The following is a 22,868-nucleotide window of genomic DNA, read 5'->3' as shown; positions in this document are numbered from 1 at the left end:
AAGGATAATGTAGGACAGACAGAGACCAGATTACAGGAAAGTTTATATGTTGTAGAGAACACACTGAAAGACATGGGGTTGAAATGCTCGGCAGCCAAATCAGAACTCTTGGTCATTAAACATCGCAGAAAAGGTCGTAAACCAAGAGGTTACATTCCGGAAGATGAGCCAAGAGTGTGCTTATACACTCATGAAGGATCCGCAATCAGGTTAGTTGAAAAAATCAAGGTTCTTGGGTATCACATAGAAGGAAACAATGCTAACTATTGAACAATACAGCAGATCTCGAATAAAACAGATGAATTCATTAGGTTACTAAGGAGAATTACCAATAGACACATAGGCTTAGGAGAAGACAGCGCTTTGAGACTAATACACGCCTTTGCTCTAGCTCTGTCACTTCACTTATGTGGCTGGGTAATTCAAATGGAAGCATGCAAAACTTAACAGACTTAATGTGATGCTCAGGAAGCTTGTTAAAGTAGCCCTAGGGATACCCAGTAACGCTTCAATCGACAAACTCGTAAGTCTAGGGGTGCACAACACAATGGAAGAAATATCGGAGGCCAATTGTTAATAGCTGGAGAAACACGAAATATTGACAAAAACAGGAGCTGGCAGGAACATACTACAGGCAATAGGTGTAGAGTTGAAAATATCAAGGAGCCCAATAAAGGCTGAAATAGAATTAAGGACTGAACTTAAAAACAAGATCAGAGCCAATTAACCATCTCCCCAGAAACATGCATCCAGAATATAATATCAAAAGGAGAAAGGCAAGAGCCAAATCACTCTTGCAGGAAATAGAGCAGCAGAACCAACTGGCAGCTATAGTTGATGCTGCCTGGGTGAAAGGTAAAGAAGCATATACGGCCATTGTATCAAATTATCAAGGGAAGGTGCAAGACGCTATCACTATTTTTACCAAGGACCCCATGGTGGCAGAACAAGCGGCAATTGCTCTAGCCATCAGTAGTAATAAGTGGGCCTGCATTTACAGTGATTCGAAATCCGCTATAGAGTGTTTTGATAAAGGCTACGTAGCTGTAGTTGCAGCTAAACTTTTTGAAAACATTGGGATTATGAGAACTGAAATCCGATGGTTTTCTGCGCATATGGGGAAAGTGGACGAGACTCAGGTAAACTTCAATGAGGTTGCTCATGACTTGGCACGAGGACTTGCTAACCGCGACAGTCGCAACCGAGCCGTTCACCATCAAGCCAGGTAATCTAGAGATCATTTAACAACTTACAATGACATTACCAAACATTACTATTTAGGACGCAGGCAATTCCCATTGCCACATTCAAAACTCAACAGAGCTCAGGCAGTCTCACTGCGCTTATTGCAAATAGGTACATATCCCACGCCGTACCACATTAATAAAATACATCCAGAGAGGGAGATTAAGATGGACTGCAACGATTGTAATGGCATCATTGGAATCAGACATATGCTGGCGGGGTGTCCCGCGACTCTCCCCAACCTCGTTGAAGAATGGACACAGTGGGAAGAAAGGATTCGAAGCCCATTGTTTCAGGACCAACTAAGGGCAGTCCAAAGGGCCCATGATGTCGCCGAAGGGTTTGGCCTGTCAGTGCCAACGGGGGAGCGGCCCGCCTTGGCTTAAAAGGTCGAGCCTCCGGACCTCATTACAATAAAAGTTTTCACACACACCTAATATAGGCTGAGTATGAAGCGGCCCGACAAACTTGACGTATGTACGTGTACTATAATTTTTAGGCCGCGCCTGCAAGTTTTAGACGGTACGTTACTGAACTATCGTAGAAACCCCAGTAGCGATTATACGATGTTATCTAACGTATGTTGATCTCATTGGCTTTAAATCTTACATCCGACGCAACTTACAAGATTACGATGCAAGAGTTTGTTTCTGTTATAGAGTTACAATGACTTCAATGTGTCGTTTTCAGTTTATTTCTAATTTTGAGATGATTGTCGTTTTTTTAGCGCAATTGAGGATCTAAATAATCGTAGAGCGAAGACTTACTATAGGGTTTAAAGTTTTCCTTTAAGTCAACGTAACAAATAATTTCATTTAAATTATTGAAACGATATGCCTGTAGTACATTTCTGCTTGACATGCGACTGATCGCAGGCAAGTAGAAATCCTGGGTGCACTAATGCATATAGCCAAATTCTGTAGGAATTTATCCTGACATTTGCTCTGGCAATCGAGTGCTATACTACTATATGTTTAATTATTACGACGTGGTTTTACTTAAAGAACAGCAGCAGATATAGTTGCAACAACGTCAATCTATTCTAACCGCATATACGATTAGGAGTGTTCGAAGAGCAAAATTTTTGGATCGAATCGAGTATTGGAGAGAAATGACCTTCGGAATATCGAATAGAATACCGAATATTTCCCGTATATAAAATTTAAATATAAAGGTTGGGCGGAGTCCGTTTGGCAACAAAGTGCTGATTTGCATTATTTGACACGTTTAATGCCATCAGTGAATTAATGTCGTGTCAACTGCGATTCGCAGTCTGCGAAGCTTGTAACTTGGTAACAATTAAACGAACAGTGATCGTGTATGGCGCATGATTACACAGAGAGTGATGAAACAAAGGAACGACGCTTCACCCGATGCACATAGCAGGGTGTAGTGCTTGCTGGAGGAGCTAAGTTACTACAGCACCGCAAATCGTTTGAAAGGAATCGAAACATGGTGAGATCTCGAGTGGGTAAATAGTAAATTGATTTCCTGAATCAAGACGACAAATTCGTAGGCTGCCCAATGCGAGGCAAACTTGTTTACTCGACGCTATTGTGCAGAACTGGACTTCTCCAGATATTCCCTCAAGAAATGGTCCTACTGCTCAACAATGAACTGCGGTTCTCCTGCAGCAAAATCTGCGGCAGTTTCCACTCTCAACGATCTTTCTCTTTAAGCTGTAAGAACTGTTGCTGTTCGTTACAGTATTTGAACAAAGCGAATGATAACATATGATGTTATTTCATGAATCTTATGCTGCTAATAGAGTGACATAGAATGCTATTCAGCCATTAAAGGGTTCTAATTTCGCAGCCCGGATTTTGTCGAACGCCAGGCCCTTCAGCGGTAGGCATCCCCACATCACACTGCCTTAAAGTGGGTTTCACTGCATGACAACGTTGCTGGCCACGTGACTTCAACCACGTGACAACCGCAGCGTGCATGGATGCCGGTAACGACCGCCGTGCGCCGCTGGCTCCGTGCCTACGTACGCATTTGCGCTCGAGCGACTTCAAACATGGCGACTAGCGCGAAAACAATTTGAACGGTGCGACAAGTACACATTGTGTTGCGCGTTTGTGTTGGATACGATGAACTCCTGACGCGCGGATGTTCGTCTGCAGCTTCGCGGAAACTGAAGGTACTGTGGCCTTCCCTTTTCACTGCATGCCACGTTGCAGGTCTTCGTTTGTTTATAAAGCTGTTCCCTAGCCCTTGCGGTCACGCTTGTCCCGATGCGAGTGTGCGCGCAGGGCGGGCGATGCACTTTTGAGAGTTCTCATCGCGTCTTCTTTCTCTTTCTTTGCGATCGGAAGTCGCTTGGCGCGTTGTTATGCGATTTGTGAGCGTTGCTAGTGTTCCGGCAGTTACGCCGCAGCTACGCGGCGTAGTCGTCGAGGGCTACTAGGAAGTTTCATCGTTAGCCGGAATCGAAGCGACTGGTAAAACCGGTAAAACATTTAGCGTCCGCGTCTTGGCCGCTCGGGTCGTAGCGTGTGCGCGTCTGCTTGAAACTTGATCGGCCCGTATCCGCAGCGCAGCCCATCTCGCAAACTGCTGTCGCGCTTCTGCAACGTTTCATTGCCGTGCTGAAACGGCTGTACGTTTGCGCGTGGTGTAGTTTTTTTTTTCAACTTGTTTTTCTTTTGCCGGATGTGTCACTACGGCAGGGAGGTCCCGAAGTCTGGCTGTCGACAGCGCAAAATTCCGAGAATTCTCGCTGCCTGTACGCGCTTTTTAACGGCGAAGCCGCGCTGGGATGTGTGGGACGGGCTTTGTTTTACAGTCGTTTATTGAGCGCTTGTGAAATGTTGAATTCTGACTGCTGGTGAAACCGAACTCTTGATTTTTGAGACGCGTCCTTGCAGCCTCCCTTCCCGTTGTTCTTTGAATCAAAGGTAATTCGCGCTTCATTTTCAATCTATATAGTTATGTTGATCGCGACGCTACATTCGCGTCAGCGTTACATTATTGTCACGTTGTGTATTACTTGGAAAAATAAGTGTTTCGGCGCATAGAATCAGCAACATTTAATTTGTGTCAGTACGATCGCGGAACTATAGTTTAATGTACATTCTGCTTGTAGAACGCAACTTGTATCAGCCTAGCCGGTAGTTATATTAGCTACGAAAGTGTTGGCAGAAGACTAGCATCTATAATTAATGAATTAAGCCCCGAGTACTCCATTGAGTAAACAGGTTGAGCTAGTCTTCTTCGTATAATAATCATGCGTAATAGTGCGTATCCAATTACTTTTATGCCAGAACTGTCTTTGTGAACGTTTATCCTGCACAAACTGTACGTTATTGATTGTGCGGCTGCATTTAAACAACGCAGCACCGTGCGCCGTGTGTACCTTGTAAGGATTCCGGAAATACTGTTACTGTACATACCACGTTGGTCCCCCTTTTCTGTTCTCACAGTATAGTGCAAAGCAGAGTATAGCATTTTCTATAACATTACAGACAACAACACGTACTGCGCGGGTTTGTGTAGGTTAAGTTGAGCCACTTCACAAGCTCTTTTTCGAAACGCGCCGGCAACAAGACCACATGTTGCTGATTTCTGTAGGCCAAGGCTACAGCCGCGTATGCGTCATCAGGAAGCAATACTACTCACCTACTGCTGCTCGCTTATGAATCATGAGTTTATTAATGTAACTGTGCACTGACTTCAACGCGGCAAAGCGGCTTTCATGGCCCTGTTTGGCTAGCTTTACATTTTTCTCATTTGTAAAAAGGAAAGCGCATCTTTTGTGCGGCTTCGAAGAGCTCATCTATCTTCGTTTACCTGTTGTAACGACAAAGACTGCAGCAGGGCCGTTCTGTGGCTTTGAATCGGGACCGTCTGACGTCGAAGCCCTTGCTCTCCTGCTAGTGAAAGTGTGACACGCTTGCCAAGCTTAAAAAAAAATTGCTTCTTTATGGAAAGGACTGCCCCTTAAATGAAACAATACACATTAAATACAAGTCGCGGTTTCACTTGTTCAATGTTTCCTGCTGGCGATGTTGAACCCTGTTATGAATGAGTGCTTCTCATAATCATCACATGCTAATGTGACGCTTTATGTATACTTGTTAGTAAAAAGGTAAAACGCGCCGCTTAGCGCTGCTTCTACACGCGAGTGGTGCGGAGCCTTTCGAACACAAGCTCTGCAAGATAAATGCTGTTTTCACTTTCTGTGATCTTTCTTTCTCGTTTAAGATGATATATTGATCCTCGTTGTGGGTGATTAGCGATGGTACACAATGTGTACCGACACGGGTATTGCACTCACATTGTGGGTACAGTAATCACCGCATGTTGTGTTGCTCTTTTTTGTGTTTTTTTTAAAATTAGTTTTATTCTATTGTGGTGTGCTCAACGTTCACAGGTCGAGTGATTCAGTTGTTCGACGGAATGCTTACCTGCACCAGAGTCCTTCAATGAAAAGCATTGAAGGACTCTGCCTGAACTGATATGACGGAGTGTGCATGTTGCTGAAAGGGAAATAATTGTCATGAACCTACCTTGCGGATTTCCACGTGAAAAATGATTTACCACACTGAATGTGCACGTCATGAGGAAAATAGGACGTGTGCTTACGCAGCCTAATTTGTCACTCTTTTGTTTTTATGAATATTGTAATTATCAATTGTCACGCGGAGAGAACAGTTTTATGATATAACTTTCAGCACAGTGGACAGATAGCTCTGAGTGGAAAATGAGAGCGTCGATTTTTATTATTATTATTTTTTTTCAGATGCATGCGTTTGCAAGCGCTTAGTTTCAACGTTTTGTTGTTTCCGTCTAGGCCCTGTTCGTTACTCGAGTGTGTGTTGCATGTGGTTACGTTTGAATTAACTACCAGCTAACCATATTAGGGTTTATCCGAAGGTTTAATTTATCCGGAGTACACTGTGCTGCGCGGTTGCCTTATCCTGCACAAAATATGCTTCAAATAACGCGTTGTGCGAACCTGTACATCATTTGCGACGCCCGACCTGGCGTGCTGAGGGCACTGACCACATGGCTTTATTTTCTGTTGGATTCACGTGGTTCAATTTCTTCATGTTCACTGTCCACTTAGTACAGCTATAAACGAGACCGCGGATGTAATGGGCCAATAGTTGCGGATACTAGTTTTGCTATTTTCTGGCTGGCCAAGCAAAGGTCACGGTAGCTGTTCCCAACGGTACGTGCTTGTGCGGACTGCGCAAAGATGGCGCCACAGGCTTGTGGCCCGTAGTGGCTCGTTAGTGGTTCGCGGCATGTTCGCGGCGAAGGTGGCATTCAAACGATCATTCAATCCTGCGTGGCTTTAGTGCGCGTGGTAAGTCACAGCCATTCAAAGCATTGTGTTTGTAACTGTTAGCTCCGTTCTAAAGGGAAGTAGAAGGCCTCGATAATATGGCATTTGTCGTCTCGCCTGTGAGTGCCCTCCGAGCACCGTGACGTGTATTGACTTATAGCATGATTATATAACGGAAATTACTGCGCTGAGATGGAGGTTCGGCACCTCCATCTCAGCGCAGTAATTTCCGTCGCGTGAATCTGTTAGGTGGTGGACTTTTACGGGGTCGTTTCGATTACGCACAATACTCCTGGCAGTGGCACTGCCGTGCAAACCTGGTTTTTCGGCGTGGCTTATATCTTAAACCGAAGAGAAACACCGGAACACCGATCCATTTCTTTCATTTTGGGACTCCGCTGGTCCATTCTTTCTCCACGTTGCCTGCCTCCCCTACTTTTGAACGTGCAAACAGACAGTAGCCTTATTTAAAAACAACCTCTAAATTGTGTCGAAAGTCTGTTGGCCTCGTCAGGAATTTGGCTGAGCGCAACTTTGCGATATATTTCAAGTATGAGCGTTCTACAGAAGGGTTGAAAGTAGAGCTTGTTGGTAAATTACGAGAACACTTGAGAAAGGCGCGAGAATAGTGGACAAGAATAAACAGCATAAGGCGTAGAGAGTGTTATGCACGCGCGGCACTCATCACATGTCGTAAGATAACTTTTATAGTGTAGCTTCAAAAGACTAGCGCCTACATGCTGTGAATTATTTGTAAGCCTGTCGTCGTTGCGCTCAGTGGGGCTTGATGCCTGCTTCTTTTCGGTCTGATTGGACCCGCTGTGCATACTGGTGCATTACCATTTCGTAACTTGCACATGGAACCTTGTACAGTCAGGTGTCACTAATGGCTCATTTCGTTGACAGAACACGAGCGCTTTTGAGTGTCCTTACGTAGGTTGGCGCCGGTCTCGGTGACAGCTTGTCATTTAACCACGAGCAGGCTTGAAGAGTTTAGTACTGGGTAGGTATTCTGTAAGCGTACATCTAGTGGGCATGGCCATTTCGTCTGCCTCTCAAGTTCTGATTGGCTGGGCTGGGGTGTGCGTCGGAAGGAGACAAGCGCACCCCAGCCGATCAGCACTTCAGCAGTAGACGAAATGGACTTGTCCACTAGCTGGACTCTTTCCTTGCGCGGAAGCAACGCTCTCTCTCTCTCTCTCTCTCTCTCTCTCTCTCTCTCTCTCTCTCTCTGTGTGTGTGTGTGTGTGTGTGTGTGTGTGTGTGTGTGTGTGTGTGTGTGTGTGTGTGTGTGTGTGTGTGTGTGTGTGTGTGTTTCTTCCTTTCCAAATACAGTAGAAGTGACGAGCCGTATGCGACTTCTGTTTGGCGCTCATCACGTCGTGTGAAGGCAACAGTATGAAAGACGACTACAAGACCAACTAAATCAGTCAGTCAGTGAGTCAATAAATAAATAAATAAATAATAACCACAAACCAAAGGTATTATTCCGGCACTGATGCCTCCTAGTCGCTTTGTAAAGGAAAATTTTAGGTATATGTTTTGTTGGTATAGTTTTCGTAAAAAAATATTCGCTGTCATTTCACGCCCCATCGCGTTCCGTGCGTTGTCTAAGCGTCGCGCAAGCGTTTTACATTGTTTAAATGCACATCCGGGGCGATTGTCGCCTTCGCCAGGATGTGGGAACAGTAACTTTCTGGCTTCCGCTGTCTTTTCTGTGTGCGAAGTATGCCCTAGTTAGAACTACTGCTGTTCAGCAGAACAACTATAATCCTCTTGTCTCAGTCGCTTTTGTGTTTCTGTTTTTGCAGCCCCCGTTTGTTGCAAAGACGAACGCGAACAATCGTGAACGTCACTGATAGAGCGTTACCGTGTATGTATGTATGTATGTATGTATGTATGTATGTATGTATGTATGTATGTATGTATGTATGTATGTATGTATGTATGTATGTATGTATGTATGTATGTATGTATGTATGTATGTATGTATGTATGTATGTATGTATGTATGTACGAATGAATGAATGACACTAGGTTTTAGATTTGCCAGCTCATGATTTCACTTGATTGACGTCTACATTGGTTTCCTTCGGTAGCGTTGCCCACTGGCGTAGTTACGTTCTCGCAAAAAAAAAAAAAATCTTTCAAAAGGTTGTATGCAGGTATGCGCCTCGTGCCATAGTAGATGCCATCGGCACAATTTGAAACGCGAACAAGCCGAAAGCGACTCCAATGCTTCCAAGCGCCCCAGGTTCACCTGTACTTGTAACATCTAGGGGCTTAACTCAGGCTCCAAAACGTACATTTAGGGCTGTTAAACGCTTGGAAACCGGGTACAGGGCGATTAAACGTAGCAATTTAGTGTACTTACGCGGGACAGCCCTCCTGATCAATTATTTTCTATTCGCGTTTCAATTTATGATGTGTGTACGTATACACTGCGCCTAATGTGGACACTTACTCGTGTCACCTTCTGTTTCTCCGCATATAACTTAATTCGAAACGCTAGAACTCGTTTACGCCACCACTCAGACGTTGCGAAGATGATGTCCACGTCAAGCGTACACCGTGTGAATTTACTAAGCGATACACGATGAACCGACAAAGAGAACACCGTCACGAGTTGAAATTGTAGTGAACTTGACCTTTTGGCGCGGTGTTGTGGTCATGGCGTCAGATAAGATAATTTTGTTGTTTTTTCAACAGAGGGCTTCCTCCTAACGTAATGCGCATTTTCTTTTTTTTTTTTTTCCGTTCCCGTAGTGTGACAATCCTTACAAACGCGGCGCCTTATCTGCAGCCCCGTAGCTCTGCGCTCATTCCTCTCCATCACTATATCGCATGGTGCCACACTGTCATCGATGACACAATAGTTCATCACGCGGAGGGCAACTATAATGAATCCGGGGGGGAAAAAGGGGAGGGGGAGGGGATGGCTTATTTTCGCGGTTATTACGCATACGATAAACACGTCGTCGTTAAGAAAGATTCAAGAGGATGCTAGAGTTGACGGACTGACTACGTATACAAAGCATATAGCGCTGGAGTGATTGCCGTACTCGTCCGAAAGTAATGACTGGTTTACGATGCACATATGTCAGGGAAACGAACATATGGACTTGTTTGTCTTCTTCTACGTGATAATGTAGCTTCGTGGAGTGCTGCTGTTGCGTTGCCAGTAAATCGTAAATTTTATGCTCTTAAATGCATTGTTGAATAGTGAAAAAAAAAGAAAAATGGTGAACAGTGCCGATACTGTGCGTGGCATTTGAACTACACTGGTGTCGCGCCATGGCTGGGCCGGGTTTGGCGCGTATACCGTCCCGCAGTCGTGGCCGAGTGGTTAAGGCGATGGACTCGAAATCCATTGGGGTCTCCCCGCACAGGTTCGAATCCTGTCGGCTGCGTACTTTTTCTTTCATTTTTTTTTCTCCCTTTTTTTCTTACGTTATACGTGTGACATTCTTTCGCCCCTGCTGTGATCGTGCTTCGCTTGTAAGGCGGTCTTGTGCTGCATCTCCTCCCTCCTACGTGTTCGATTCGTCTACTCTCGAATAAATCGATTTTTCTGGTAAAATTACGTATTATGCTTTCATCGCGTATTTTTTCTCATTATGCAAATAAAATGAAGGTTTACAACATAAAAAGGGAGTGGCGGGAGGTCCTCAAAACGCAACAAACGTTGGGTCTCGTGTACAGTGTCCTGCCATGGCAGAGTTGTATTTTGTGATAGCTGCTGCTTGATGCGTGACAAGAATAAGGAAAGCTAAACATGTGGCTCATAGTCGCGTAATTTTACCTCAAACGTCCAACAACACCGGTTTACTTAAGACGCATAGTAATCGGTGCTGGTCAACACATGACCATCATTTCGTTAAGATGAAATATAATGATTGCATTCGGTTTCATTAAGGTTATGCTAGGTTCGCGGCCTGCGCACAGTAGCGCGTCGTCTTCGTCGCATTTTTTTTTTTTTTTTGCCTCCCAGTCGACTCTCCAGTTCGAATTTCCCGCTTCGTCTCGAGGAGGCGGCCCTCCGACACCTGCTGGGAGGAGAACAGGTGTGACAAGAATCCCTCGGCGTGAGGGGTATGAAGAAAAAAAAATGTACGAAAACAAAAAAGTTGTCTCAAAGGCGCTCACGGCCCGACGCTGCGCTTGCGCTTCCGCGGCGGACTAGAGCGCACGCACTGTCCACCGGGGCGCGCGTATTTAGCAGACGACGACGCTCGCGGAGGATGCCCGCGTGACCACGGCACGTGACTCATGTTTCGGTCACGTGACGCCGGTTCGTCGTCATGGCGCGGCGCGCCCGCCGCCGGCTCCTGTCCGACTGGGGCGATGACGTTCGCCGGGCGTCGTCTGCGGCCGCGAGGCAGGCAGCATCGGAGGCTGCCTGCTGCCGCCTGACCTGACGAAGACGTGCGGCATTGTGCGTGCACGTGGTGGATTGACGTGCAGCATGTGTAGTGTTGTTGTTTTGACTGGACGGCTGGTGTCATGGGTTCGGACCGACTCTACAAGGAGATTTGGAACCGATTTACGGTGAGGAACGCCGCCTCGTCTCTTTCTCCCGTGTCTGCGCGGAGTTTGTGCGACCGGTTTGGGCGCGGAGAAAGTTTTGGAAGGGGCGGGAATCGGCCCGGACGGCGGAGCCGGTTTTTGTCGAGTCGTGTGGTGCGTCGCGCCCGGTGGTGATCGCACCCGAGGGGACAGTGGCGGTTTGCGTCGCGCATTCGCTTAGAAAAACGCCTCAGCCTGAACTTTATGGACCGTACGTTGTAGGTCAAATTTGACTCATCTTGGCGTACCAATGCGTTTGGGCTTTCTGAAGAGCCCCGTATTTTTGTTTTAACCAGTGTGTGTGCACTTTACGACGGGACGCTTGTTATTTTGTTACATGTGCTGTAGTGACGTGCGTAAATCAGACCAAAAAGTAATCGGAACCAGAGAACTGCTATACCACCAGTACCTACGTTCCCGTAGCAACCGCTTTCGGAATTCCTTAATGGTGTTGTGTGCCTTTTATAGATGGGGAACTCAGCGTACAAATGTTGAGCATGCGAGCGAACTTCAAATTTTGACTTTCTGCACACTATTACATAATGGACTTCAAATATTCAGTCATTTGGCCTGCGGCGTGGCATAAGCTGTCATTTGCAAGCGCCGCATTCATCGAAGCCAGGAAACTGAAAATCGGCCCCGTGTGCCGCGTGGCGGGCCATTTTCTTCTCGTGCCCCTGCGTGGTGGGCTTCCACGTTTGCTAAGAGGACAGGTGCTCGCACGGAGAGACTCGAGCACCCACGCATACGCGCAGAACGCTATGGAAAAAAAAAAAAAGCACGGAGAAATGTTTCTGGGTCCGAAGCCCAGTTCCCAGTGATTGCGCTCTCATTCATCGCTGCTCCGCGTGCAGCTAGCTCTACGGTAGCGCGATGTGAATGAAATGATTTGTATCTCTAACGGAAAGGGGGGCTGGCGTGCACGTCGAGATATGTTTCCTCGGCGGAGCTCCCAGGAGATTTCGTCGTCTCACGGGCGACTGTGCATTTCGTCTGGCATGCGTCTGCGGCGGTTCAAGCTTCCTTTTTATTTTATTATTTCGTTCACTCCTTTTCTTCTGGCCTTCGCATGCATAATTGCGTCGGGCGCGTTATTCCCGTTGTCAGCGTCTGGTCCCGGTCCGCGGCGAGGCCCAGATTTTTATTTATATATATATTTTTTCGAGCGTTCGACACTGGCCAGATGTGGGAGAAAGCTAGCACGCCCGGCCTCGAGATTTCGTCGCGGGCTCGGTTTCTTCCCGTTGATAAGTGTGCGTGTGGTGCCGACCGGCGAGCGTTTCCCACGCGTACGTCTTATCACGTGACATTGTTTTCGTTGCTTAAGCATAGCTGTAACCATAAGATTCTATTTTTTTATTTGCTAGTTTGTTTGCGATGTTCGGGTTTAGTGGTGGTATAGTTCTGCTTGAACCAAACTGCCCCGCATATTGAAACTAGCCTCGAAAGCGCGGGTCGCCATAATGAAGCCTCCACCACGCGTGCTGCAATGGCCCTTTGAACAGCAGCAGCAGCAGCCGCCGTCTCGTGCGTTGGTCAGGCAAAGTCGCGAGCGGCAGGTTACAGATGTCTTCAGCATACGCATATCCTGCCGATACTATTGGGCCATAACTTAGAGGCCAGCAAACTGGGAATGAAGCTAGGGACTGCTCGAAGAGAGGCGGAAAGGAAATTGACAGGCATAAAATTAGGACGTTCATTCATTCATTCATTTTAATAATGTGCATCTAAGTCAACATTAAAAGGTAAAGGACGGTACGATGGCTATTCATGTTCAAGATGAGATTAGCAGGTAGAAGTGGGGTGGAGCATATGTTATGTAACATGCAGGATAGATAGACCAACCGGTGGTGTGTCAGATAAACATAGGGATAGTATCAAGGAAAAGAAAAACACATTCTAATGGCACGTTCGAAGGGGAGGAAATTTGGGGGCCTGCATGGTGGGTTCGGTTGGCGCATGACGAGGGAGTTTGGATGTCTCTGGGAGAGGCGCGCCTGTGCCCTGTAGCAAACTCTATTGCGCTGTTGATTACGATGGGTCTGCTTCGTTTCTCCTGATTATAAATACCACTGTTACCGCTTTAAATCTACACAGAATCGGAGCGATTGCAATGAATTGTCCTCAAAAGAAGATGAAGGTGGCTGATATGATAATGTTGAAATGGTTGTCTGGACTGATAAAGAAAGTGTCCACACCGATTGCGCCAGAGGAACAGTAGCGGGCATCGCAGCCTTTCGCTCTGGGTGGGGGAAAGCGTGAAGAAGAGTGGGGATACCTTATTATGGCGTGGGCACTGTCTCGCGCTCGAGGCACTCACGTGACACTCTCCGCGACCGGTGGGGAGCTATCAGTAGCACTAGGCTTCCCCGAGTAGTATTTCCTTCCAAGGAGTTAGCTCGACATGGCCGATTAGCGCTCACTTAGCACGACATCGTCGATAGACCCGTGTGCATCTAAGCCAAGGTTGAAGAGGCCAATACGAACGATTTAGTCGTGTGTTGAGAAGAGATGGGAGCCGTGTCCGTTAAGAAAGCAATGTCTATTGACTTCGGTGGGAAAGGGAAACTAGGTCGGCCTAAGAAGAGGTGATAAGATATTATTGAGGAAATACGAACATCAAGAACCTTGAGCGAGGAGTGGGCGACTGATAGGCGGAGTGGAAGTAAGTCATACAACAATCAGGACGTCTGGTAGACGAAAGAAGACGGATTAGCTGCAACACGAAGTGGTTTTGTCTACGTCTAGTGGAGCTGGCGTTAACAAAATGGCTCATGCAGTATTATTATGGGGTGGTCCGTAAGTAGAGGTGTCGACCAATCGTGACAGTGAACAAGAACATCAGCAGAGGCGACCTGCCACTCACAAACAGATCTTACGAACGAAACGCTTTCCGACCCCGTTTGTTTCTTTCTGTGTTTGTTTTTTTCCTAGATAGCCTCCCAATGTCTTACACTGCTTATTCGGCGCGCCACCGCCTTGTAGAATGCGGCCATACGTCCGGAGACGCTGGCCACATGCGGGAGCCATGGTTGTTTGGAACGTGACGGTCGCTATACTGAAAGCTCGCGCCTTGTGTTCGTCGTATTTATGCATTGGGATTTCTCGCTAGCGGTGGTGACTCAAGTGGAACACAGACCCGCGGCGCCGCGGCGGACGATGACATCATCATCGAGACCCTCCCTTTTTTGGCCCCGAGCCGCGAGGCGGTTGCGGCGGTTGATCGAACCTCCTCGCTCTCTTTCCCACAATCCGCGGACGCGCACGGTCAAAGGCTCGCGCCCGGCGTACTATGATGACCGCCGGTAAAACAAAAGAGCGAAGAGACAGCCATCTTTCACCCAGGTCGCGTGCGCGCGCGGTACGTACGTGCGCCACGTTTCACGGGCGACGCCCTCACCTCCTCTTCTGCGATGGTATATACCAATTAAATCGCCGCGCTCTTCGCGGCATGCTCTTTTGCTTCGTTAAAACGGTGCAGCGCAGTGGAACCTACAGCAGACATCGACCACCCGAAGGCTAAATAAAAAAAAAAAGCCTTGCTTTAGGGACCGGCACCTGGTCGTCCTACGTTCGCATGCTATCGAGTCACGGAAGCCGAACAATGTCTTCTTAACGTCAGAGAAAATCTTTTAAAATGAATAATAATAAAAGAAGAAGAAATTGTAAGGATTGACGCTATAGTTTTCTATCAGTCGCGGTTACTTATATCAAGCCTTTATGGCGAAGTTATGATGAATGGTACGCAGGAAAGAATAAATAAATAAGAAAAGAAGTGAGGAGGGTCCCGCTGATGCTAGGAAATCAGCTGTTCCTGGTCCGGTTTCGAAAGTGCGAAAAGCTGTCTCTAGCTGTCGGCAATAACTGAGACGAGCGGTTCGATACAGTATCGTATCGCGAGTCTTATATACAGCTGACGAGCAACTCTTAGGAACTTTTGCCTCGCGCAGCAACTTGGCGCTGCATGAAAAACCTCACTTCGGCTTTCCCGGAAACAACAGCGCTTGCTGCGGGCAATCGGGGCAGTTATATCAGCAAAGTGGTACGGGGAAATCGGGTGCAAACCGGGTGATGTACGGAAGCGTCGATGCGGTAGCCATCCCGGACGACCCGAGACACTCGGGCTAGCTAGCCTGTGACTGTGTTCACGAGGAGGAACGTGCATTTGTGTGTATACGGAGCCGCGGTCGGCCGGCGTCCGTGGCTTTCGTTAACCTTCCACAATACTGCACGGTATTAGCGACGCTGAAGTATAGGAACCGAACGGGCGCCGCGCGTTCCGGTCGGCGCACCCCCACTACGCGCAAGTGTGTGTGCCTATATTCGTGGCGTGCATAATATCGACTCGAGCCGGCCGCGGATCCATCCACCGCCCGTTATATAGCAGCTTGGATCGCGCAATCTCGGCGCGCGGGCCTTTTCGGGTGCCCGTGGTTCGGCACCATCGACGGCGACCGCTCTGTTTCTCGTGGGCGTGGTTCCATCGGCGTGTACACGGTGGGAGAAGAGTGGGATGGCAGTCGGCCTCCCCCTTTGTTGTTCGGCCGTCGTGCTTGGTGGGCCGTTTCGCCATCCGGCCGCGGCGTGGGCCGCATAGGTGATGCGCAGGGCGTATGCATACGCGGCCCTTTCTCCCACCTAGGCACGGTTCCAACGGCGCAAAAAAAAAAAAATAGTAGTAAAGAAAGAAACGGAACGGATTTAGTCGTCGCTGAATGTCGACCTCGTGGCCTATGGCACGGATAGAGGTGCGGTGGTTTAGCACTGGTCGTTCGTGTTGTTGTTGTTGTTGTTGTTGTTGATGATGATGACGATGAGGAGGAGGAGGAAGAGGAGGAGGAGGAGAGTGGTGACCTTAAACGCAGCAACATCTGCCCAACCAGAGAATTTAATGACTTTGATAAATGCATTATATAGATGGATTAATAGAAAATACGTAATTGGTGATAAATGAAAGGCAAGAAGAGTACTAGAGGTGTATTGATACGGAACAGCCGCCACAGTGTGGCTGCACTGAGGAGGAGGAAGACGACGTGTGTGCCCGTTTGATATACCGTCGCAATTTTGGCCTCCGTTAGCTCACCTGTAAATAAATTGTAAATAGCATTGGCCATCAGCTACACGTAACATTACTTGAATAGTTGGCCTCAATGAAGTTACATAAATATACAAGAAGAAAAGAGAAGTGAAGAAACAAATGGCCAATTAGATAAACGGTGACGTTAAGGCGATCGGCGAAGGCATCGCTCTGTGGCGATCTGTGTATCTCTGTGGGAGTGACCCAACACGAAAGCCTCGAAAGAGCGCGTGGTTTGTTATGACCAACTTTCTACTTACCTTATTCTTTATGATTAGCATAAAATAAAGAATCAAATTGGCGAAGCTTAATGCCTTGTTTCGTTATTTCGTTCGTTAGCAGTGTGCAATTCGCCGGTTGTCTACGCTAATAATATGCTTCCGGTAATATGATCGGCCGGTGCTGGTTCTTACTTATCGCCTTGGCCTACGAACTCCGCTATATGTATATTCACCCCCCCCCCCTTCCTCCTCCATAGAAATAAAGAAAAAGAAACATGCTAGTGATGCTACCTGTCAAAGTGGGACCACACCTAAGCCGCCCACCTGACTGCCATCTGCGGAGCTATGGTCAACACCATGAATTTCTGCTGAACTTCATTGAACATAACAATCTTTACATATAACATGCCCCACACGTTTGTGCCGCAGGGCAAAATTTCGAATAAAAAATATTCATCTTACTGAATCTGTTGAGACCAGTTGTTTAATTAAAGGAATTAGGAGCAGGAAGAAGCAAAGGTCTGCTGACCGCATCGTGATCATGTGACCTTGAACTTTTCGCTTTTACAGCGGCCAGTAACGAGGAGAAGGGATGGGCGAGGGGAGGTAGAAAGAGGCAATGGGTGTTTAGGACAGCTTACTAGCTATAGCTCGATGGAAAACGCTTCCCTGTTAGGCACACGGACATTGGTCCGTACTTTCCTGCGTTCCTTTTTTTTTTCCTCCGCGAAATTGCTTTTATGTACTCCGATTCTGATGGTCCGTTCCTTCGCGGTTTCTCTAATCATCGCTGCAACTAACCCAACATCAGGTTGTACTACGCTCGGTCTAGTATACGCAGCTGTGCCGTCGCCTTTCGAATCGCGAAGCAGTGCTAGCGTGCTGGTGAAACTTGCGTTGACTTCCTCGCGAATGATCTGGAAACGGATCGGGCGAGAGAGATGAAACATGAACGGGCACACCACCGCTTCTCCCAACCAGAGGTCGCCTAAAATTGCAGAATAAGGGAGAGAATTTTACGCGAACGGCGCCCAGTGTATCTCGAAAAGCTTCGTTCAGGCTAGTCATATATATATATATATATATATATATATTGCACAAACAAATATTTAAGTGTAATTATGCAAGAATAATTATTTAATCTTAATCAGTTCACATTTAATTAACCTACCCTAGCTACCGATAAAGGGTCATCTCAAAAGTTGTGGAGGATGAGGAGAAATGACCGTTCACAGCGTCTAAAGCAACTAAGGTATTGGGCCCGGTTAAGTTCGCTGATACACTCCGCCTCGCATGCATCGAACGCAGCCACGTTATAGAAACCGGGGGCCACGGGCATGCCACTCGCGCAGGTTTTGTTTATTCTTTCGCAGCCGACCGCCGTTTGTGTTCTTATAGAACAGTGCTGCTCTTCGAGACACCGACCGCCGCTGGGGATGGCACGCTTTCACTGCGGTGCCCGAGATACGTGGACACTTTACTACGAACGAGCGTATATGTAACGAGAGGCCAAGCAGCCGCCTCACCGCGCGCATTGTGGCTCAGCGATGCATGTAGGCGCGTTCTCGTGGGCTAACGTAAACACAGGCACTGCCGGGGGTGGCGGCATTTCCCATTGCGGTGTAGGACATACACAGTTTACACCTTCGAGCATTGCGTATACTATATATGTAACGGGAGAACTGGCGGCAACGTCGCGCGCGAGTACGATTTTGCAGGTTGTCCGGGGTTAGTGGCTCGCTGGGTGACTTGTGTGTTCGCCGGGCATGCCGTTGCTCCGTGCCAGCTGCACCGAGGTGCGTGAACTTCGAACAAGGGCGGCCATGTGCGGTTGGTCTTTAAGTGATGGGGGTCTGTGTGTACCAAAGAACCGGACTTAAAAAAACGGGGTCACAGTGTGGGTTGTTAGTGGCCCCGTATACTTTGAAAGGGAGTGGTTGGTAGAATGTGAGCGAAATAATGGTACCATCCCAATCCGCAAGGATACTTAAAAGAGTGTGTAGACAGGAGATGGGGGATGCGAGCGAGCCGATAATCGGCTGTCGCTAGTCGATGTATTCTACGTTGTCCTAATGAACCGATGTATTCCTAAATTAGCCTCCCCGATTACAGAGTATCGCCGGACGGCGACGAAGACTCTTTGAAGAATCGTCTGTCTGGAAGGCCTGGGAGAAGAAATTTAACTCCCCCCCCCCCCTTCCCTCCCTTTCTCTTTCTTTTCTTTTTGACTAAAGAAGTGTGGCAACGTGTTCGCGCGCCTGTAACAGCCTGTCACGGTAGCTGATGCTCGTGCTTGATGCGCCTTCGCACGTTACCCAAGTGTCAGGGTCAGTCATGCATGTTCTTGTTTCGTCTGATCAAGTCAGAGAAGCGCTCGAAAACATGAAATGTCATTCGACCTTGACCTTGAGCTTGCTCGACCACTTATATTTCGTCTTTCCTGAGGTGACGCGCATTTGTCCCTGATGGCGGGTGATTAATTCTCAGCTTTTCCGCTTCTAAATTAAGTTGCATAACTTGGATGCAAGAAGCGCCAAGAAGGAAAAAAGAAGACAAGAAGAAGGAAAAGGATGGTACTTTTGGTTCAGATGGCAGTGCGACTCTAGCGAAACCTGCCGAATCAAGACAGCTGTATATCGACGCGAACAGTATTTGCCGGTGCCGTGGGTAATAGGGATAACTTTTCTATGCGCTATAGAGTAATGCCGCAGGATACGTGCCAGCTGCAGTGTACGAGCTGGAGGGAATCCTGCAGACAAGCGGACGTCTCTGTTTGCTTTCGGTGTGTGTGCTGGGCCGCTTTGACGTGCTTTATAGCGGGAATGTCTATTGCGCTTGTCTTTTTTAGGCCTGAAACCTCGGTGCTACGGACTATCCTCACGTGCGCATTCCATTTCTTTCTTTCTTTCTTTCTTTCTTTCTTTCTTTCTTTCTTTCTTTCTTTTTCTTTCTTTCTTTCTTTCTTTGCTCTGGCTCTCTGACTTATGCACTCGGCAGCCTGAGCTACGCGTATGGGATACGCAGGTAGGGAAGCTGCGCTTACGGTCTACCGCTACACTGAATGCAACGCGGAGTGCGTGACCTTGCACTTGGTATCTAAAAAAAGAAAAAAAGAAAGGGAACGATACAAGCGGGCGCGCATTCTATATGCGCCTTTGTAAGCCATGTCCGTAATCCGGTGAGGCAACAGCGACATCATGTGCTGGCTTAATTCTCGCGTTGATGTGCTACACGCGTGAATCCCCTGCGCCTGCCTCTTCGTGAGCAACGTGTAACGATTCCTCATCGTAACCGTAGTGCATTTACGTTGCCTATAGAAGTAACTGTTCGGCGGTGAAGCTATCATATTTGGCACCACTAAAGTCACCGTCCGTGGGCGTTTTGAAAGGTAATGTAGGGTGATGTCAGCGAGGAAAGTGGCGCTCATGCGGGTATATATGACGTCAAATGACGAATGGTGGACGCCTTCCAAAATAGATGCAGGGAAGTCTGCATGGGCGCACTCATGTCGAGACTTGGCACGCGTCCGTCCTTTTTATTATTGTTTTTTTTTTTTTTGATCACATTGTTTTGCCTCACGGCTAGCTCATGCTCATTTGCCGTTGCCAGATAAGGCTCTGATTAGATAGCACCAGCGCCCGTCGAGCAGTGGACCTTTAAATGTTCGTTCAGCACTTATCGATGGATGCCTCGTACCTGACGTGCGTGCGTGTGTTTATGGAAAACAGCTGGGCGCGTTGATTTTGCGCGGAACGAAAGGCAACGGTTAACAGCGCACGCGTTTGTGCGAAGCACCCTGTCACGAAGGACCTCATCGATGACTTATTACTGAAAGCGTGCATCTGCGTGGGTCACGACGCGAGTGTAAAACAAATGCTTAAGGTCCCGAGATGCGTCATTATCGGACGGTGTTTACAGTAGCGAGGAAATGCGGGGAGCTCAGGATTAGGGGCTTGGTTGGTATCTACGTGTAACCCCCTTCCCCACGTTAATCAGAGCTGCAGCAGTGATTGACGTCGTATTTAACCTAATGAGAACCTCCGCAATTATTCATGGGTTCTGACATGAAAGTATGTGCGCTAATCTCTCGCAAATTTATGTGTGCTTAGCGCTTCATTTGCATGTGTCACTCGCCATGGTTGAATAGGGAGGAATGTTGGTGCTATTTTAGTCGGAATAATAATTCGTTTAAGTGTGAACCTTTCTACAGGCGAAAGGCTCATTAAACGCACGTGAATATACAAGAAAAAGAACATCAATTGCCCTGAGGAGTCCCTTTGTCTAAGGGTTGGCTTCAGGCTGAAACATCTCTTATTCCGCAACAGAACTGCTTGTTGACCTAGTTGATGCTTGCTAAAAGACAAGACAGTGGTCGGAATAAGATTTTGGCAAATCTCTTATTCCGACCGCTGTCTAACATTTCAAAAGTATCTTATCTCCCTGTGAACCCTCTGTCCTATCTAGATTCCGCATTAATCGTTGCCCAAGTGCTTGATTAGCTGTTCCCTTCCTTAACGGGAGCCCCTCATTCGTGTGCTCTTCGGCGCTTCAGACGACAGCTCTGGCCGTCCGAAACAAGTGCCAGCTTCCCGTCGAGGAGGATTGCGAAACGCTCTCAGTCCGAGTCTCGCGCAGCGAGTCGAATCGGCGGCGCACGCGGAGACCCAAAGGGAAGGGTTTCGCTGGCACGCAGGAAGCGAGGATGACTGCTCCCGAGGCTGCTGCTTGCTGCCGCTCGTTGCTGCGTGGCTCGAAAGAAGGGACGGGCGTAACTCGGAAGGGGCGCTCTCAATCACCGCGAATCCAATCGCCTCGGCTGCGGCGCTGCTTGTCCTTCCGGCCCTGATCGTCGCCGCCGAAGCTGAGGCGACCACCCCCTTCCCATCACGGATCGCGCGCGCGCTAGCCCGCCCGGGCCCCTCACGCAATCTCGGCGTGTGTCCTGCGTTGGGTTCCTTGCTCGGAGGGGATCGCTTCTCGGCGGGGAGTCGGCAGCCATCCTCTCGCGTCTTTTGTTTTCCACCTATAGCACTGCCAAGACTGCAGCGCTTGCCGAAATCACTTTCCTGCGACCGATCCGTCTTCCGGTATGACCCGTTACGCATGTTTGCTTCGTTGCTTTCGCCGCGTGCGCTTCTCTCTTTTGGCGCGAGACGGAAGATATGTGGGTTGCCACGCCGATTTGCGTGGGGGAGAGACCGTGAAACATTTCGTTGCGGTTGCGGCTTCTGGTAGCAGAGTGTGGCTGCGTTACGGGGTCACAGAACGTATTTTGAGGCGTATGTACACAAAGGTCATTGATAGCTTACGCATCAATGCATGCGATACCTTACTGCTTTTCTGTGGCAGCTATTAGTGAAAGACGCGTCGCATGTCGACGGCGGAGAAACTCTGCGTTGTTGGGTTGGTAATGCTGAACTTGATTGGTCGATTATTTTTAAATTAACTGCGCTGAACTGGCACTTGGTGCATGAGAGACGGCATCATTGTCGAGAGCTCTGGAATGCGTTTTGAGCACCTGTGGTTTTTTATGTGCGCCGGAGCGTCGAGGTTCTGGTGCTTTTCGAGGCTGGCACAGTAGGGGATCGAACCTGCAGCCTCGTACAGAACGCCGTGGCCGCTGAGTCGCCCCAGCAGCTTATGTAAAGAGGCGGTATATTGTTTACGACCAGGTCCGATTTCAATGCAGTATAAGTTGCGAGATAGCGCTAATTAAGCAAAGTACATATCAGTGGTGAGAAATTTTCCTATTGACACAACTCAGTGCGGCCATTGATTGAAACATGGAATGGCTTCAAAACCTGACGTCATGCAGATGTGGTGACGCTGCCGTCAATGTCTGGTGCGGCAAGAGATTGTCGTCTTCATTGCATATCTGCCAACTCTCCAGAATTTCCCATAAGCTGTAATGTTTGGGTGCGTTTTACGAATTTACGAATGTTGCGCCAATTAAGTTTTACGGAAGTGAATTTCTATCCGTTAACGAGTCGCATTTGTCGGTCCCTGCCCCTATACACCACCTAAAAGTTGGCGTTGTCCTGTATACCGTTGGAAGTGTTCTGATAGTGAAAGGATGCGAGAGGATACTTGCTTCAAATCGAGTTTACACATACAAGTTCCTGAAGCAGTGCGAAATCGGCAGCACCAATGACGCGGAAAAAAGTCGCTGTGCTCCAAAGACAATGTGTTGCTTGCCAAATAATTTCTTTAATTAAGCGCTTATATGCATCCCTGAAGAGGTGTGTCCTCAGCGCGAGTGTTTTCAGCTCCTCTTGTTGTTCCCTGGAGGCTCATCAGTTGAGTTATCGGCTCGCCTCGAAGCGTTAGGTACGAAGTTCACACGACGTCATGCAAGCATAGCTGCGCTGCTGAAGTGTATAATCTGGCTGTGCGTCGCAGGGTCACATTTGTATGCAAAGATGCCCATTCGTTCTATATACTTTCGAAGCCCACGCGTGACACCTTC

At 47.9% G+C, this 22,868-nt stretch overlaps 1 protein-coding gene and 1 non-coding gene across 4 annotated transcripts in view; both read left to right on the top strand.

Annotated features, from left to right (window-relative positions):
- Window positions 1-3,259: 3,259 nt before the first annotated feature.
- Window positions 3,260-22,868, top strand: part of LOC126521861 (uncharacterized) — an 84,227-nt gene continuing 64,618 nt past the window's right edge. For 2 of the 3 annotated variants that reach the window (XM_055066134.2, XM_050170569.3), the window contains exon 1: window positions 10,866-11,086. In XM_055066134.2, the coding sequence (XP_054922109.2) occupies window positions 11,042-11,086 (45 nt within the window). In that variant the 5' untranslated portion in view covers window positions 10,866-11,041. Of the gene's footprint in view, window positions 3,389-10,865; window positions 11,087-22,868 lie in introns of those variants that run through there. The other variant, XM_055066132.2, reaches the window with a different exon arrangement.
- On the top strand, window positions 9,867-9,948 carry TRNAS-CGA (transfer RNA serine (anticodon CGA)). Its single transcript has one exon. It is a non-coding gene; the product is annotated as a tRNA-Ser (tRNA).

The sequence above is a fragment of the Dermacentor andersoni genome, chromosome 6 (assembly GCF_023375885.2).
Source record: "Dermacentor andersoni chromosome 6, qqDerAnde1_hic_scaffold, whole genome shotgun sequence".
NCBI classification, from domain to species: Eukaryota; Metazoa; Arthropoda; class Arachnida; order Ixodida; family Ixodidae; genus Dermacentor; species Dermacentor andersoni.
This window is presented reverse-complemented; position numbering and strand designations above follow the sequence as displayed.